The following is a 19,911-nucleotide window of genomic DNA, read 5'->3' as shown; positions in this document are numbered from 1 at the left end:
ACTCAATTTGTCACTTCAGGAGAGAATGACAACTGTCTTCAAGTTGACAGATAAAATGTCTGCTTTCAAAGCCAAACTGGAACTGTGGGGACGGCGAGTGGACAGGGGCATATTTGATATGTTCCCAACATTTTGGGAGAGACCGAGGCTGCACCGTCTTTCTCACAGCTGGCGCACGATCAACTAATTTCGCTGTCGACAGAATTTGAGCGTTACTTCCCAACCGTAAATGACCCAAGACATGCAAAGGAATGGGTCCGTGATCCGTTTGTGAATGTCCCCGGTGAATCATCCATGTCAGCGCGGGAAGAAGATCAACTCCTTGAGCTTGCAAATGATTGTGGGCTGAAAAGTATGTTTGACATAACATCGCTGCCGGCATTCTGGATCAAAGTCAAGGCTGAATATCCCGAGAAACCCACAAAAGCACTGAAAACATTCTTTCCATTTCCAACATCTTACCTTTGAGAAGCGGGGTTTCCTGCAATGAATGCAATGAAAACTAAATTGCGGAATAGACTGGACATAGGGAACCCCCTTATGACTTATAATTGACTTATCACTATATTTACCATATAACCATATAATAATTACAGCACAGAAACAGGCCATCTTGGCCCTTCTAGTCAGTGCCGAACTCTTACTCTCACCTAGTCCCACCGCTCTGCACTCAGCCCATAACCCACCATTCCTTTCCTGTCCATATATCTATCTAATTTAACTTTAAACGACAACATCGAACCTGCCTCAACCACCTCTGCTGGAAGCTCATTCCACACAGCTACCACTCTCTGAGTAAAGAAGTTCCCCCTCATGTTACCCCTAAACTTTTGCCCTTTAACTCTCAACTCATGTCCTTTTGTTTGAATCTCCCCCACTCTCAATGGAAAAAGCCTATCCAAGTTAACTCCATCTATCCCCCTCATAATTTTAAATACCTCTATCAAGTCCCCCCTCAACCTTCTATGCTCCAAAGAATAAAGACCTAACTTATTGAACCTTTCTCTGTAACTTAGGTGATGAAACCCAGGCAACATTTTAGTAAATCTCCTCTGTACTTTCTCAATTTTATTGACATCTTCCCTATAATTTGGTGACCAGAACTGTACACAATGCTCCAAATTTGGCCTCACCAATGCCTTGTACAATTTCAACATTACATCCCAACTCCTATACTCAACACTCTGATTTATAAAGGCCAGCATACTAAAAGCTTTCTTCACCACCCTATCCACATGAGATTCCACCTTCAGGGAACTATGCACCATTATTCCTAGACCTTTCTGTTCTACTGCATCCTTCAGTGCCCTACCATTTACCATGCATGTCCTATTTTGATTAGTCCTACCAAAATGTAGCACCTCACATTTTTCAGCATTAAACTCCACCTGCCATCTTTCAGCCTACTCTTCTAACTGGCCTAAATCTCTCTGCAAGCTTTGAAAACCTACTTCATTATCCACAACGCCACCTATCTTAGTATCATCTGCATACTTACTAATCTAATTTACCACCCCATCATCCAGATCATTAATGTATATGACAAACAACATTGGACCCAGTACAGCTCCCTGAGGCACACTGCTAGACACCGTCCTCCAATCTGACACATAGTTATCCACCACTACTCTCTGGCATCTTCCATCCAGCTACTTTGATATTAATGCCTAACGATTGAACCTTCCTAACTAACCTTCTGTGTGGACCCTTGTCAAAGGCCTTACTGAAGTCCATATAGACAATATCCACCGCTTTACCCTCGTCAACTTTCCTAGTAACCTCATCAAAAAATTCAATAAGATTTGTCAAACATGACCATCCACATACAAATCCATGGTGACTGTTCCTAATCAGACCCTGTCTAACCAGATAATTATATATACCATCTCTAAGAATACTTTCCATCAATTTACCTACCACTGACATCAAACTCACAGGCCGATAATTGCTAGGTTTACTCTTAGAACCCTTTTTAAACAATGGAACCACATGAGCAATACACCAATCCTCCGGCACCATCCCCGTTTCTAATGACATTTGAAATATTTCTGTTAGAGCCCTGCTATTTCCACACTAACTTCCCTCAAGGTCCTAGGGAATATCTTGTCCAGACCCGGAGACTTATCCACTTTTATATTCCTTAAAAGCGCCAGTACTTCCTCTTCTTTAATCGTCATACTTTCCATAACTACCCTTCTTGTTTCCTTTACCTTACACAATTCAATATCCTTCTCCTTAGTGAATACCGAAGAAAAGAAATTGTTCAAAATCTCCCCCAGCTCTTTTGGCTCTGCACATAGCCATCCACTCTGATTCTCTAAGGGACCAATTTTATCCCTCACTATCCTTTTGCTATTAATATAACTGTAGAAACCCTTTGGATTTATTTTCATCTTACTTGCCAAAGCAGCCTCATATCTTCTTTTAGCTTTTCTAATTTCTTTCTTAAGATTCTTTTTACATTCTTTATATTCCTCAAGCACCTCCTCAACTCCAAGCTGCCTATATTTGTTGTAGATCCCTCTCTTTTTCCGAACCAAGTTTCCAATATCCCTTGAAAAGCATGGCTCTCTCAAATTTTTAATCTTTCCTTTCAACCTAACAGGAACATAAAAATCCTGTACCTTCAAAATTTCACCTTTAAATGACCTCCATTTCTCTATTACATCCTTCCCATAAAACAAATTGTCCCAATCCACTCCTTCTAAATCCTTTCACATCTCTTCAAAGTTAGCCTTTCTCCAATCAAAAATCTCAACCCTGGGTCCAGAGCTATCCTTCTCCATAATTATATTGAAACTAATGGTATTGTGATCACTGGACTCGAAGTGCTCCCCAACATATACCTCTGTCACCTGCCCTATCTCATTCTCTAACAGGAGATCCAACACTGCCCCTTCTCTAATTGGTACCTCTATGTATTGCTGCAAAAAACTATATTGCACACATTTGACAAACTCCAAACCATCCAGTTCTTTTACAGAATGGGCCTCCCAGTCTATGTGTGGGAAATTAAAATCTCCCACAATCACAATTACACGAGGAAAATATGCGCTGTGTGTTTAATATTAAATTCATTAGATAAACCCTTTTAGAAATGAAGTTGAGTGTACTAGCCACTGATAAGCGACTTATAGTTGATTTATCACCTATATCCCGGTCGTGATTAACCTCCCCCCCCCCCCCCCCGCCCCACCACCTAACCAGTTGGCCAGTCTGCAAGTATATTGTCAATATTAAACTAGTCCGCGGTACAAAAAAGGTTGGGGACTCCTGGACTACAGATACCAAATTTGTGTGGGGTTTCCATAGGACGAGCCAATTCATTTAATTAACATAAAGCATTCATAATTTTATTTATATTTAAGCTTCAATTATATCAGTTCCTGTCATCCTATGGAAAACATTGCAATTCCCAGCTCTGTTTAAAATAAAACACAATTGTGCGGGTTAATAACTAGGAAACCTGTGACTGTCCAGCTTGCTATGCAGCTTAATGACGCAAACAAATTGATTAGCTTTTTCTAATTTTTCATCAGGTATTATTAAGTTCAAAACAACAAATCTACAGTGTGTCAATTTCACTCTTAACATTCACTTTTTAACATATCTGTTTGGTAGTTCATTGCTTAACCCACAGTTCCAGCAAGTGCTTATTTCTGTAACTTGAGGAAATTTTACTTGGGAGACATTCAAAATTAAATGCCAAGAGTTCTGAGTCAACATATTTCCATCAAAGTGAAAGATAAGGTCAAGAATCCCAAGAAGTCTTGGATGTTAAGGGTAGAAGAAAGCCAAGAATGTTAATGGCAAGTCTAAGTATAAAACAACAGAGGCCCTACAAGAATATAGAACGTGTGTGTATGGGGAAGGTACTTAAAAAGGTATTTTACCTTTTTTTTCCTCCTTAATAAACAGCTTCAGACTTGGTAGGGGTTAGATTAATTTTTTGTAATAAATTAGTACATTTCAGTATAACTGACTAACCTAGATGAATATGGCGTAATGAGATTGTTATTATGAATATATATAATGTAAATTTGTAGTTTTTTTGACCTTTATAAATACTTTCTTGTACTCTATTCTTCTATGTAGAAACTAATAAAAATATTGAAAGAAAATAATAATTAGAACATGAAATACAGGCATAAAATTATCACTGAAGTGCAACATCAAGAAAAATCATAAAGCATTTAGAAATCAAAATCATTTGGATGCTGGAACCTGAAAGAAATCTGGAAAAGTCTAGAAGCACTTAAAAGATCAAGCAACATCTGTGGAAAGGGAAGTTTCCACGAATGTCTTTGATCTGAAATAGTAATACTGAAAACAGTATTATCATTTCAAGTCAAAGGTCATTCTTCATAATTGGGATAAAGATAGAAATAAGTTGGTTTAATGTGCAGAGAATATTTGGGAAGGGCAGATCGGACAACAGGAATACCTGTAACAGGGTGAGCTGCAACTGGTTAGTGCAAGATGATTATAGAATTATAGTAAGTCTTTAATATCAATCCAGGCCAAATCCCATCACAGATATTAATTACTACTGTCTTATCTATCCATTCTCCCATCTTTATTCACAAGTTAAAACTATTTTTTCTTAGTCCCAGTTCTATTTATTGTATTTTTGTTTAGAGACACAGCACAGTGACAAGCCTTTCCAGCACAATGAGCCTGCATGCTCAATTACACCCATGTGACTAATTAACTAGGGCACCTGAAGGAATCCCACACCATCATGGGGAGAATTATACACTCCTTACAGACAGTGGCAGGAACTGAATTGGGCCGCTGGCGCTAGAAAGCCATGCACCTTCAATTATGCCCCCTTTTAAAAGAAAATACAGTAATCAGGTACTTTCCTCTTGTTTTTAAAGATATTATAAAATTTATTATTTATTTTATTTAGATAGTCTTCAAACTGAAACATTAACTTAGTTTCTTTTTACACCGATGCTGTCTGATTTACTGACTGATTCCAAAATTTGTTTTTTAATTACTGGATAGGAGATTCCTGGTTCTAAAATAGACAGTAATCTATACTTCATCACAATGTGATACAAAATGCCCATGTGGGGGTATTTATTTTATTAAGCTTCAGTAACATTTTTATAGATCTGTGATTTCACTACGTATACTAGATTTTTGCCCCATCCCTAAAAACTTCTGATTTTAGCACAAATTAACTTTTCCAGAGTCAGAGGAAACATGAAATCGGAAGAAAAACATGAGGAAGATCAGTAAGCACCTGGATTGAAAGTTTCTGTAGTTGTGCACAACACCTGTAATGTTCTTCATTACAACCTTGATTAATGTTATTACGTTTTGTAAGTACAGTGTCTTGAAAATGTATTAAGCCTCCCCCCCAACTATTTTCATATTTTTCCATCTCACTTTCTAAAATTAAAATACAATGAGGTAGGATGTTTTAGCTGATCTACAAAACATGTCAATAATTCCAAAACTTGTCAACAATTTATTTGAAATTAACAAAGTATTCATCTCCTTTGTAATTACTACACTAGCTTTCCTTGGGTTCAATACTCTATATTACCTTACCAATTCATTCAATTTGTGATGTAGAAAACTGGAGTAAATACCCCCTTTCTCTGTAAGGTCCAACGGTATGGTAGATTTTCAACAAACCAGACCAAAATGAAAACAAAAGAGCATTCAAGACAAGTCGGGGAAATGGTAATAGAGAAGCACGAGTCTGGGGAAGGGTACCAGCACATCTCAATACCTTGGAGCTCAGTGCAGTCCATCGTGAAAATGTGGAAAACATGTGAAACCACAGGCACACTGCCTACATCAGTCCACCTCTCTAAACTTAGTTGCCAGAGAAGAATGGCACTTGTAAGAGAGGCTACTGTAGCACCAACAGTCACTCTGAGTGAGCTGCAAAAGTCAGTGGCTGCAACTGGAGATGAAGTTCATGGCTCCACAATCTCTAAGTACTTGCCCAAAAAGGGTATTTATGAAAGAGTGGCAGGCCTGAAAAAAAGCATATCATTGCACAAAAAAACTTTGCAAAGCGTCACTTAGAAGATACTGTAGAGATGTGGAAGAAAGCCTTGTGGCCGGTTGAGATTAAAGCGGATTGTTTTGGTCTCAACACTAAGTGGTACACGTGGCATAAATCTAACACTGTACATCAGCCAGATAACCCATCCCATCATAGGAGAGGATGTTTCCTATAGTTGGAGGGTCGAGAACCAAAGGACACAGCCTTAGAATAGAAGGGCGTCCTTTTAGAATGGAGATGAATAGGAATTTCTTTAGCCAGAGAGTGGTGAATCTGTGGAATTTGTTGCTGTGGAGGCCAAGTCTTTATGGATATTTAAGACAGGCTGATAGATTCTTGATTGGTTAAAGCAAGCAGGGATACTGGGGGAAGGCAGGAGTTTCCGGCTGATGGGGGAAATGGATCAGCCATGAAGAAATGGCAGAGCAGAATCGATAGGCCAAATGGCCTATTTCTGCTCCTCTATCTTATGGCCTTCTGGTCTTATCCCTACTGTAAAATATGGTGGAGTTAGCATCATGCTATGGGGATGCATTTCAGTGTACGGCCTGGAAATCTGGTCAGGATTGACGGGAAGATGAATGATGCTAAATACAGAGAGATCCTGGATAAAGACCTGCTAGCCTTTGCAAGAAAGTTTGAACTGGGTAGGAAGTTCTTTCAGCACACTGCCAGTGCAACGATGAAGTGGCTTCAAATGAAGAAAATTGATATCCTTGAATGGTCCAGTCAGAGTTCCGACCTTAATCCGATCGACCAACTCTGGCAAGACCTCAAGATTGCTGTTCAGCACTGCTCTGCAATTAATCTGGCACCGTTTGAGTAAATTTGCAAGGAAGAATTCGCAAATCTTGCTCCATCACATTATGCAAAGCTAACAAGAGACTGATCCAAAAAACCTACTGACTGTAATAGCTGTGAGAGGTGGTACAACTAAGTACTGAGCGAAGGGGGATGAACACTTCAGAGCTGCTGATAAATCAGTTTTTGAATTTTAAATTTTTCCTATTTTTTGGGACTCTACTGTGAAAAAAGGAGCATGTAATTCACAAATAAAAATTCCCATTTAAGTTGATCAAAATCCCTGGCTGTAATACCCATTTATGTGAATAAAGGGTTGGGGGCTGAACACTTTTACCAGGCACAGTAGTTTCAAGTAAAACCGTAAGTACAAATTAAGAAAATGTGACATTTATCACAGTATTATAGAGACTTTACAGTATGTTCCTCAACATCACTGTATGAGCAACTTGAATTTCTCTTTGCAATTATAAACACTATCTATGTAGCTCTACATGGATAGTGTAGAAGCTGACTGTCTACACCCCTTTGAGTGCTTATCTCATATTGTCCATTGAGAACATGCTCAATACACAGTGTGCAGCATGAAGGAGCATAGAAAATTAAAAGGTCTGACCTTGACAAGTTCTGGAGCTAACAGATGCTTCCACATTAGAGTCACTGAAAAGTACAGCACAGAACAGGCCCTTGGCCCATCTAGTTCTTGCTGAATTTTATCTGCCTTATACTAATTTGTATTAGTCTGAAAAAGTAATTCTGTTCAACAAGTTGACAGTCATCCTATTCTAATTCCTCAATATCAACCACTACTGCAGTTACACACAGAACAAATGGCCTCTGACAAAATAAAATATCTCACCTCTAACTTCAGAAGAAATCTTTTGCTCACCTATGTGGTAATTTCCATTTCATAGAACAGATTTGTGCTATGGAGCTCATACATTCTCATGGCACCAGCTCTTTTTCCAGGAGAAACAAATCAAAAGCTACAAAAAAAATCAATATAACCTAAGTTTAAAAAATGAAAATGCTGGAGATCTGAAAAGAATGGATGAACGGTTTCTAAGCTGAAACATTTGCTCTGTTTCTCTTACCATAGATGGTGTTTGTTCTGATGAGTGTTTTCAGCATCTTTTACTTTTATTCAATAGAATAAACTAATTTGGGAAGAATAATGTATGCTAAGAAAAGTTAAAAAAGCAAAAAAAAAGGAAAACAGTTAAAAAAAATTTCTGATCCAAGAATCAAAATATTCCCATGCTGAATGCAATTCATGTTCATTCAAAGATAAACAATAAACATAGTAATAGCATGAATTAAGAAATAACTGGTTTCAGAAAATACTAAAGTATGATTCTGTGATAAGTACACTGATGAGAAAGGCCCATCCAAAACATTTACTCAACTTCCATTTTAAGATGGCGGCTTAATTTTTTTTTTTTCCCCCAGAGTTCATCAGTTCTGTTTAACTAAGAAGGAATTCTCTAACATTGAGCTGCAAATCAAAATAAGTAAATTGCAAACAAGTTTTGAATATGATTTATGGGTACCAATTATTCAAGGTGATACTGGCTTGAAGGAGATTTGAATATGAAGATTCAAAATATATAATTAGCTATAAACCTGTTTTCTCTGCAGCTAAGGTATCTGCTATATCAATTATTAACTTTTAACAATTCTCTTCATAAATGAAGATAATTTAATTAATCTGCACTTCAGCTTTATAGACAGTAGAGGATAGTACAACTCATTTTTTGGATATGCAGGACACTAGCATGGGCAATATCTGTAATTCATGTCTAACCGCACTTGAGGTGATGGTGATGGTGATCAGCTTTTCTGAACCACTGAAGTGCTTCTGGTTTAAGTATCCCCAAAATGCTGTTGGGTAGACAGTTCAGAATTCAATATGTAGCTAATATTACGGACTGGCAATATAATCCATGTTAAGATGGTCTGTGACTTGGAGAGGAACCTGCTGTCCCAAGCATGTCTATGATCACGGAAGATGAAGACACAGGTTTTGGAGATACTGTAGTAGTAGCTGGTACACATTACAGCCATTGCATGTCAATGGATGGTTCATACAAACAAACTGCTGATGTCAATCATCGTGAGAGTTGTTGGTGATATGTTCAGAGGCAAATAGAGAAGCACACCATTGTGATTATAGACAGATGGTAGAAGAGCCTTGAGATGTTGGGGGCTTAATCGATCACTGCATCATGCCCAGTCCCTGCTCTGCACATGTAGCTACTATATTTTATGTGGCTAGTCTAGATGAGTTTTTGGTCAATGTTGACCAGAATATTAAAAGTAGGGGATTTTTGGCAATGTTAATGCCATTAAACCTCCAAAGGTATATGGTTAGACTTTGTTCTTAGAAATGTTCATTACCTGGCTCTTTTGTGATATGATTGTTACTTCCCACTTATCAGCCCTGGCCTTGATGTTTGTTGGTCTTTTCAGCATGGATTGCTTCATTTGATGAAAAGTTACAAATGGTATTGAACAGAATCAGAATCAGGTTTATTATCACCATTTTTATATGAGGTGAAATTTGTCGTTATGTGGCAGCAATACAGTGCAGTTGTAAAATGATCACAAATTAAAAATAAATAAATAGTGGGGGGAAAAAAGGAATAATGAAGTAATGTTTATGGGTTCATGGGTTGTTCAGAAACCTGGTGGTGGAAGGGAAAAAGCTGTTTATGAATCTTCTGAGTATGCATCAGGTTAATCTGATGGTAGTAATGAGAAGAGGGCATGTCCTGGATGATGAGGATCCTTAATGATGGAAACCCCCTTCATGAGACTCTACTTCTTGAAGATATCCTCGGTGGTGGGGAAGGCTATGCCCATGATACAGCTGGCTGAGTCCACAACTTACTGCAGTTTCTTTCAATCCTGTGCATTTTAGCCTTCATACCAGGCAGTGATGCAACCAGTCAGAATGTTCTCCACCATACGTCTATAGAAATTTGCAAGAGTCTTCGGGGAAATACATCAAATTTCCTCAGATGAAATACTCTTAATGAAGTAGAGCTGCTAGCATGCCTTCCTAATTGCATCAATGTGTTGGGCCTGGATTAGATCCTCTGAGATGTTGACAGCTAGAAACTTGAAACTGCTCACCCTTCCACTATTGACTCCTCAACTGGTGTGTGTTCTCCTGACTTCCCTTTCCTGAAATCCACAATCAATTCCTTGGTCTTGTTAATGTTGAACACAAGGTTATCATTGTAACACCGATCAACTAGCCGATCTATCTCACTCTTATACATCTCCTCATCGCTATCTGAGATCTTACCATGAACAATGGCATCTCTGCAAATTTAAAGATGATGTTGTAAGCAGTGCGTACCCATAGTCATATGTGTAGAGAGTAGTGCAGAGAGCTAAGCACACATCCTTGAGATGCACTGGTTTTGATTATCTGAGAGGAAGAGATGTTATTACCAACCTCTACTGGTTGTGGTGTCCTGTTGAGGAAGTTGACAATCCAGTTACAGAGGACCAGGTTTAGAAGTTGGTTATTAGTGCTGAGGGGATGATGGGTGTTGAACACTGTGCAGTAATTAGTAAACAACAGCCCGACATACATTATGTTTTGCTGTTTTTCTAGGTGCTTCAAAGCAAGAGTTTTTATAAGAGCTGAAGCTTTAGAAGGCATTGCTTAGACTGCACTTGGAATATGGTGAGCAGTTTTGGGTCCCTTATCTAAGAAAGAATGTGCTGGCATCAGAGAGGGTCCATAGGAGGTTTATGAAAATGATCCTAGGAATGCAAGTGTTAATACATGAGGAGTGCTTGATGGCTCTAGGCCAGTACTCACTGGAATTTAGAAGGATGAAGGACAAACTTACTGAAACATATTGAATATTGAAAGGCCTAGACAGAGTGCATGTGGTGAGGGCACAGTCTTAGAATAAAGGGACATCCATTTAGAACACAGATGAGGAGGAATTTCTTCAGCCAGAGGGTGGTGAATCTGTGGAATTCTTTGCAACAGGCAGCTGTGGAGGCCAAGTCATTGAGCATACTTAAAGTGGAGGTCCATAGGTTCTTGATTAGTAAAGGTGTCAAAGGTACAGGGAGAAGGCAGGAGAATGGGGTTGAGGGGGATAATAAATCAGCCATGATGGAATAGCAGAACAGACTCGATGTGCTGAATAGCCTAATTTTGCTCCTGTGTGTTTTGATCTTATGGTGAGCCAGTGAGATTGCATCTGCTGTAGACCTGTTGCAATTGTAGGTGAACTGCAGTGGATCCAGGTCCTTGCTCAGGCGTAGCCAACTTTTCAAAGCATTTCATTAAAGTAGGTGAGAGTGGTACCAAGTTGATAATCATTGATGCAGCTCCCCCTGCACCAGTATGATTGCTGACCTTTTGAAACAGCTGAGGTACTCAAACTGCAGACGTGAGTGACTGAAGAAGTCAACGACCATCCACCCAGCTGGCTAGGATAAGTTTCAGTACCTGGCCAGGTAACTGCTGGGGCCTGACGCCTTCCGATGGTTCACCCTCTTGAAGGATGTTCTGACATTGGCCTCGAAGACAGGGTCGCTGGATGCTGTCGGATCCACACAGGTGCAGCATCAGAGCTTGCATAAAAGGCACTGAGCTCCTTGGGGAGCGAAGCGTCACTGCCATTTACGTGTTAGGTTTTGCCTTGTAGGAAGCAATGGTGTGTAAACCTATCACAGTTGTCATGTGTTTGACTGTCTCAAATTTCACATGGAATTGCCTTTTCACTCCCATGATGACTTTTGGTAAGTTGTACCTGGACTTCTTGTAGGATTTGAAATCACTGGTCTTCAATGCCTCAGACCTAGCCCTCAGCAGATTGCAAATCTCCTGTTCATAGCTTCTGGTTTGGAAAAACTCGGTATATTCTCCAAGGCAAACACAAATGTTCTTGTGCATTGATCACGGACATCTCCACTTCTTACCTTATAATGGAAGAAAGGTCATTGATGAAACCAATAAAGAAGGTTGGCTCTTGAGGAACCTCTGCAGTAATGAACTGGAAATGGGATATTGATCCCTGAGAACTAACTCATTTTTTCCCAAAAGCAGAGGAATATATGAATATTTCTAAAGCAGAGGTAGATATTCGAGGGAATGAAAGGTTACTGGAGCAGTGGGAATAGAGAATTTAGGTTACAATCAGATCAGCCATGATCTTATTGACTGTTGAAGGAGACATGAGGGTGAGTGGTCTACTCCTGTTCCTATTCCGTGTGTTCCCATGTAAACAAATGAGTTTATACCACAGCATAACCAAATAATGAATGACTCAATATACAAATAACCTACTTAGCCATTGTGAGTACAAACAGTTTACCATATTAAGAAAATAGCTGAAGCTATTCATACAAGCAGTCCTAAACTAATGAAAGAATGTTCTGCATGAAAACTGGAAGCAAGAATGTGTTCTCTACCCTATAAAAATGTAAGAACGTTTTAACTAATATATTCATAATTAAGCCATGTAATTAAATTATATTTTAAGCACTAATATATTATTGCCATCAACGGTGGTTTTACTTGTTACCCTAATACTGAAACCCTAGGAAGATTAGAAGCATAATCCATAGTTTTGGAATTTTCTTAATTTTTAGAAAGCCAATCAGATGTCTAAGAAGTGTTCTGTTTGTCCAGGGCAATATAATCTGAAATAGAATACAAGAGATCCTGCAGATAGTGGAATCCACAGTCAGCACACAGAAAATGCTGGAGGAACTCAGCAGGTCAGGTGGCATCTATGAAAATGAATAAATAGTTGACGTTTCAAGTCGAGACCCTTCATCATCGTGGGTCTTGGCCTGAAATGTAGACTGTTTATTCATTTCCTTAGATGCTGCCTGAGTTCCTTCAGCATTTTGTATCTAAAATAAAAACTAATTTGGATAATCTGACAGTTTGGTATTTGATTCCTCATTTCTTACATCTTACCAATGGCATTTTAATCATTGTGGCCATTTGTTCTGCTACTAATAAACAAAACAATAAGCAAATTTTGAATTTGCTCTGGTCATTGTGAATTTAGACGCTTCAAAATAAATAAAAGATTATAGAACGCCATTACTTCTAACTGCTGTGGCTTTCCTCAACTAAGCTTAATAAGGAAAGATAAAGGTACACAAAAACTGGCTTAGCCCTCTTGGCATGCTAGATCTACATTCCTAATTGTTCAGTATGGAGTACTTCAGGTAAATAGTGATAAAGTTACTTGAAAAATGTTATAATTATTAAACTATATTAATATATGGCTACAAATTAATTTAAGTAGCAACTTCAAAATTCAGTTCAATTACAATAAACGTTTTGCAGTTATCTCTTTGCTTAATACATTTAGTTTAATTAGTTTTTCCTTAACTAAATATCTTAATAGCAAGTACATTCCATAAACTCGGGTATATATTTTTATGGCATCTCAATTCCAAGAAGGAAATAATTTGATTCGAATTCAACATGATAACATCCCTTAACTGGGAATTAAAAAAAGTTTTTGAAAAGCATGGAACATTAAATGAGGAAAGGACAAACAAGTGAGCTACATAGCATTCAACACTGGTACAACTGGGATAGGTTATGAATAGTCACTTTCAGTACACAAATATGGAAAAAGAATATACTGATAGTTGTAGACGAGAAAGCACAAATAGAACATGAATTCCAATATCAACTAATTGGCCGAACGAACTGTTTCTATATCAGTTTTCCCATTTCATCCAATACAATTTTTGCTTTAGGAAACTTGCATTGATACTTTACTGACAAGTGGCATCTTTCTTCAAAATTAATTCTATGTTCAGGAGCAAAGAATCATGCATTTACTGAAAGGAAGCCTTCAGGTGATGCTTTGAATGTTTTCTACTTTAGGTATAACAAGAATCAGGAATGTGAATTAGTATAGAACCAATAACTGTTCAGCAAAAGCCCATTTAATTTATAAGGGGTCTCAAGTGAAGTTCTGAAACTGTAACTAAATTAAATTTATACTTACCCATCTGTGAAGTTGGCGGTTGCTGTGCTAATAGCTGAGCACCCACAGTATTTGGGAGCCTCAGTTTGGAGTGTGGTGACAGCAATGATGGTGCAGGAAGAAAACGTTTTGGCCTGGCCTGCAAAAGGAAAGGCAAATCAGAAACCGAAGTGCAATTTCCTGGGTTACTAAATGACGTAATGTAATCTCTAGTGGATAAACTGCTGCCCAGTAAGCAGTGCACTAATTCACATTACATCTGTGAATTCACTGTTAAGCAAAATCAGATGATTCTTTTTTTAACATCGGCAGTATAAATAATACACAACTCTCTTGATATGATCAGAAAGTTTTAAATTGCAATTAGTTGTACAAACAGCATAATTACAAATACGACTTCATCTTTTCATCGGATATCACTGTAACATATTAATAAAAGGTACAGCTCCAAAAAAATTTGAAATCTAAATTTTGCTGAAGAACCATACAGAAATTTACTTTTTTGAATTTTTTTTTCCTTTTTCTTTTTCTCCAGTAAAAGTACCATTCCCTTTTATCAGTTCCATGGTCTCTGCCACATCTCTTTTCAGGATGAGGCTTTCCTTTCCAGGTCATCAGAGATGTCTGCCTTCTTGAAAGAATGGGATTCCCTTCCTCCACCACTGATGCTGCCCTTAGCTGCATCTCCTTCATTTCCCGAACATTCGCACTCACATCTTCCTGCCATCTTAACAAGGATAGAATTCCTCTAGTCTTCACCTACCACCCCATGATTCTTCGCAATATCTGTCTTCTTCAATAGGATCCTACCACCACATACATCTTTACCATCCCTCCCCTCCCAAACCCCCACTGTCTACTTTCTGCAAGGATCACTCCCTCAGAAATTCCCTTGTCCATTTGTCCCTCCCCACTAATCTCCCTCCTGGGACTTAATCCTGCAAGTGACAGAGATGCCACATCTGTTCATTGACCTCCTCCCTCAGCTCCATTTAGGCCTTAGACCACAAGACCATACGACATAGGAGCAGAATTCGGCTACCTGGCCCATCGTGTCTGCTCCTCCATTCAATCATGGCTGATCCTTTTTTCTCTCTCTCCTCCTCAACCCTAGTTCCCGGCCTTCTTCCTGTAACCTTTGATGCCATGTCCAAACAAGAACCTATCAACCTCTGCCCTAAATACACCCAACGACCTGGCCTCCACAGCTGCATGTGACAACAAATTCCACAAATTCACCACCCTTTGGCTAAAGAAATTTCTCTGCATCTCTGTTTTGAAAGGGTGCCCCTCTAACCTGAGGCTGTGCCCTCTTGTCCTAGACTCTACCACCATAGGAAACATCCTTTCCACATCTATTCTGTCTAGGCCTTTCAACGTTCGAAAGGTTTCAATGAGATCCGCTGCCCCCACCCCCATCCTTCTGAATTCCAGTAAGTACAGACCCAGAGCCATCAAACATTCCTTGCATGATAACCCTTTCATTCTTGGAATCATCCTTGTGAAACTCCTCTGGACCCTCTCCCATGCCAGCACATCTTTTCTAAGATGAGAGGCCCAAAACTGTTCACAGTACTCAAGGTGAGGCCTCACCAGTGCCTTTTAAAGCCTCAGCATCACATCCTTTTTCTTGTATTCTAGACCTCTTGAAATGAATGCTAACATGGCACCTGCATTCCTCACCACCAACTCAACCTGCATGTTAACCTTCAGTGTGTTGTGCACAAGGACTCCTAAGACACTTGCATCTCAGATTTTTGGATTTTCTCCCCATTTAGAAAATAGTCCACACATTTATGTCTACTACCAAAGTGCATGACCATGCATTTTCCAACATTGTATTTCATTTGCCACTTTCTTGCCCATTCTCCGAACCGGTCTAAGTCCTTCTGCATCCTACCCGTTTCCTCAACGCTACCTGCCCCTCCACCTATCTTCGTATTATTTGCAAACTTGGCAACAAAGCCATCTATTCCATCATCTAAATCATTTATACACAACATAAATAAGTGGTCCCAACACTTACCCCTGCAGAACACCACTAGTAACTGGCAGCCAACCAGAAAAGGATCCTTTTATTCCCATTCACTGCCTTCTACTAAGCAGCCAATGCTCTAACCATGTTAGTAACTTTCCTGTAATACCATGGGCTCTTAACTTGGTAAGCAGCCTCATGTGTGGCACCTTGTCAAAGACCTTCTGAAAGTCCAAATATACAACATCCATTGCATCCCCTTTATCGATCCTACTTGTAATCTCCTCAAAGAATTCCAACAGGTTGATCAAGCAGGATTTTCCCTGAAGGAAACCATGCTGACATTGTACTATCTTGTCCTGTGCCACCAAGTACTCCATCACCTCATCCTTAACAACTGACTTGAACATCTTTCCAACCACTGAGGTCACGCTAACTGGTCTATAATTTCCTTTCTGCTGCCTTCCTCCTTTCTTAAAGAGTGGCTTCAAGCAGTCCTCCTAGGACTTAACTTCACCTGTGAATCTGCTAGGGTCATCTATTGTATCTGGTGCTCCCAATGCAACCTCCTCTACATTGGTGAAACCTATCATAAATTGATGGACCGCTTTGTCAAGCAACTCCGTTCCACTGGCCAAAAGCGGAATTTCCTGGTGGCCAAGCACTTAATTCCTATCCCCATTCCCACCATTTCAGTCTATTGCTTCCTCTTCCGCCATGATGAGGCCACTCTTAGGGTGGAGGAGCAACACCTCATTTTCTGTCTAGGTAGCCCCTAAACCTGATGCCATGTATGTCGATCTCTCCTTCTGGTAATCTTTCTTCTCTCCTATCATATTCCTTCTTCTCCAGCCCTTTATCTTTCCCACTCACCTGGCTTCACCTATCATCTTCTAGCTTGTCCTCCTTCCTCTCCCTCCACCTTTTTATTTGGGCGCCTTCCCTCTTCGAGTCCTGATGACGTGTCGCAGCCCGAAATGTCGACTGTTTATTCATTTCCATAGATGCTGATTAACCTGCTGAGTTCCCCAGTATTGTGTGTGTTGCCCTGGATTTTCAACATCTGCAGAACCTCTTGTGTTTTACCTTTCTTGATTCCCCCTCTCCCTCCATTTGATCAAGAAAGCATGACATTACAGTTTTCCTTTGCACAACAGTATTAGTGTATACCCTGCCAGGGACTACCTCGCAGATTGCTGATTTTTCATGGTGCTCTTAGTCCTCTAATCCAACCACTCACAGCCATATTATGGGTGCCACAGAAGCACAGCTGTTAGCCTGATGTTATCACAGCTCGGGGCATTCCGGAGCTTGGAGTTCAATTCTGATGCCGTCTGTAAGGAATTGGTACATGCTCCCTGTGGAATGCATGGGTTTTGCCTGGGTGCTCTGGTTTCCTCCCATAGCCCAAAGACATACCGGTAGGTTAATTAGTCATTTCAAATTGTCCTGTGATTAGGTTAGGGTTAACTGGATTTCTTGGGGGTTCCTAGGGCAGTATTGCTCTAAGGGCCAGAAGAGCTGTATTGCTGAATAGATAAATGTTTCTCACTGCACTTTAAGAAAAGACAACTGCTGGGGCTGCACATTGTCTGCTGGGAACCGAATGTGACCCCTGCTGTCTCTGCTGCTACCTACTGATGTGCTGGGAATGACTTGGATATGGAGGAGATATCATTAGCAAGGTTATAGATGACATGCAAATTGGGTACTGTTGATAGCACGATTAGTCTTACACTCTGATTAGATATTGATCGACTGTTAAAATACACGGAACAATGGCACATGCACTTAATCCTGATAAGTGCAAGGATGGCTAGGAAGCTGCCCTGATCTGCACGTTTCAGTGCTGAACAGTTTGGCTAACACTATCCCTTAAAGGCAGCCTCCCTACATTGAGCCATGGTGTATGGGAGCAGCAGCATAAAATGGATCTGTGGCACAGCACTGCTGACAGCATGTATCTCTGTATAGAATTATTAAGGACTCTATTTGTGTACTTATTTCTTTTGCACTGTTATTCCTAGGAGTGCTTTCTGAGTGCTTAATGGGCAGGATTTTATGCATTCACAGTGTGAATTGCTCCAAGGTATCCCTTTTACCTGAGTATGGCTTGATACTGATTCCATTTCTTATCTGGGTTTCACCCAATTTAATACATGTAACAAAAAAGATATCTGAGCAACAAGTGGCATATCATTGATTAAGTGCAAATTATCCATGATTTGCACACTCAGTTAAAATATACTTCACATCAAATATGGAAAAACCTACGGACAGTACTCACTGCCTGAAATAGTTTTCATGTGATCTTCTGCTATGCTATGGGATGGATGTCCCAAGTGAAGATTTGATTTTTTGTTATTTACAACACATTACAATGATTAACTCTATTAAAAATCTATTTGTATTTGTGTGTTTCTATGTAGCTACACCATCTTTCAAATAACAAAGAAAGCTACTTTTAAAATTTGAAACTGAACTAAATATAATGCTGCTATGATTAAAAGCAGCAGATTAGTAAACATCTGTGGAAAGAGAAACAAGGTTAATTGTTCTGAATGATAATCTTTACAGGACCAGGTTGACCACTTGGTGGGTCTGAAGTTGCATGTGGCCCACACCAGTAAAAGAAAACATGTTTTCTTCAGTGAGGGACATCAGTGAACCAAACTGTTTTTTTAATTAGTAAGGTTATAGTTACCATAACAAAGAAATAATTTCCTGAGACTCAAATGATGTTACCATGTTTCCAATCACTGGCCTCTACGGTACAAAAAGGTCAACTATGTCTGAAAACAACCCTTCATTCCGCCAATATTGCCCCCACACAGTTCAAGTCTGGTGTTTCTCATTATCTGGATTTCTTGCAACATCCAAGATTGCATACTACTTCCCAGTTTTTATGTGATGGCTTACATTTATAGACTGACCAATTTATTATCACTAACCACAGACCTTGGCACTGCACAAAAAGATGTTCCTCCTTTTAGCAGTTATGAGAAAAATCCTGGCTTCAAAAAATATTCAACCAAAAGGCAATATTGTTCAACGCCTGTTATTTATAAGATATACGAGCAACAGATCTATAAGCATGGTCTTGTTTTTCTCTGCACTATTGCACAGTATAAATAGGACAAATGCAAGACTGGTAAAATGATTTCACCTGGTTAAACCACCTGTCCAGCAAGTATAAAATGAAAGATGACATTCAAATTGGATGGAACTGAAATATTAATGAGAGCCCTGATGAAAGAGTATTGTAATTGGTAATACATTACTTTCAATGTTCAGAATATACGCTACCAAGGATTTGTTTGCCCATTTTTTTTTGATAATCGGAGATTTTACACTATAAACCAAGTTGCATCCACTACTCAGAAGACTGTTAGCTGTCCCTGTGGCAAGTTAGTACAACTGCAATCTCACCTTCTGAAGTAAAGAAAATATACACAAAATCTGCTAATCCTAGCCCGAGGATAGTGGCTGATGGGTCTTATTCAGACTGGAGGTCCATGCTGTGTTCAGCAAGGAACTCTACTAGGATCTTTGCTACTTTTATTTATACAAATGACTGATGAAAATATGGTTGGGTTGGTTAGCAAGTCTGCAAATGACAAAAACATTGATGGCACTATGGATAGTGTAGAGGATTACCAAAGGTACCGTGGAATATAGACCAGCTGTAGATATGGGCAGAAAAATGGCAGATGGTACATAATCAAAACAAATGTGAAGTGTTGGACTTTGGGAGCTCAGATGGAAAGGAACAGTACACTGTTAATTGTAGGACCCTTAACAGCAATGATACTCTAAGGGGCAGTACTAATGTCCTGAGAGATATTGGGGTCAAAGTCCAAAGTTCTCTGAAAGGGGCTGCATAAGTTGACTGGGTGATATTACACTCAGTGGCCACTTTATTAGGTACCTCTTGAACATAATAAAGTGGCCACTGAGCTTAAGTTCGTGGTCTTCTTCTGCTGTAGCCCATCTACTTCAAGGTTTGATATGTTGTGTGTTCAGAGATGCTCTTCTACACACCATGGTGTAATACATGGTTACTTGAGTTACCATTGCCTTGAACCAGTCTGGCCATACTCCTCTGACTTCTCTCA

The 19,911-nt window shown here is 39.4% G+C and overlaps 1 protein-coding gene across 8 annotated transcripts in view; it reads right to left on the bottom strand.

Annotated features, from left to right (window-relative positions):
• The window catches only part of ahi1 (Abelson helper integration site 1), a 205,354-nt gene that overhangs the window by 87,678 nt on the left and 97,765 nt on the right, over positions 1-19,911 (bottom strand). For 7 of the 8 annotated variants that reach the window (XR_011883895.1, XR_011883903.1, XR_011883899.1 and 4 more), the window contains one exon: positions 13,843-13,960. Coding sequence is in view for 5 of the 8 variants with exons in the window: in XM_072249423.1 (XP_072105524.1) it covers positions 13,843-13,960 (118 nt within the window). In the remaining 3 variants the exon portion in view is untranslated. Of the gene's footprint in view, positions 1-7,923; positions 8,011-13,842; positions 13,961-19,911 lie in introns of those variants that run through there. The other variant, XM_072249460.1, reaches the window with a different exon arrangement.

Source organism: Mobula birostris, chromosome 2 (genome assembly GCF_030028105.1).
Source record: "Mobula birostris isolate sMobBir1 chromosome 2, sMobBir1.hap1, whole genome shotgun sequence".
Taxonomy (NCBI): domain Eukaryota; kingdom Metazoa; phylum Chordata; class Chondrichthyes; order Myliobatiformes; family Myliobatidae; genus Mobula; species Mobula birostris.
Note: the sequence above shows the minus strand (reverse complement) of the source record. Positions and strands in the feature narration are given on the sequence as shown.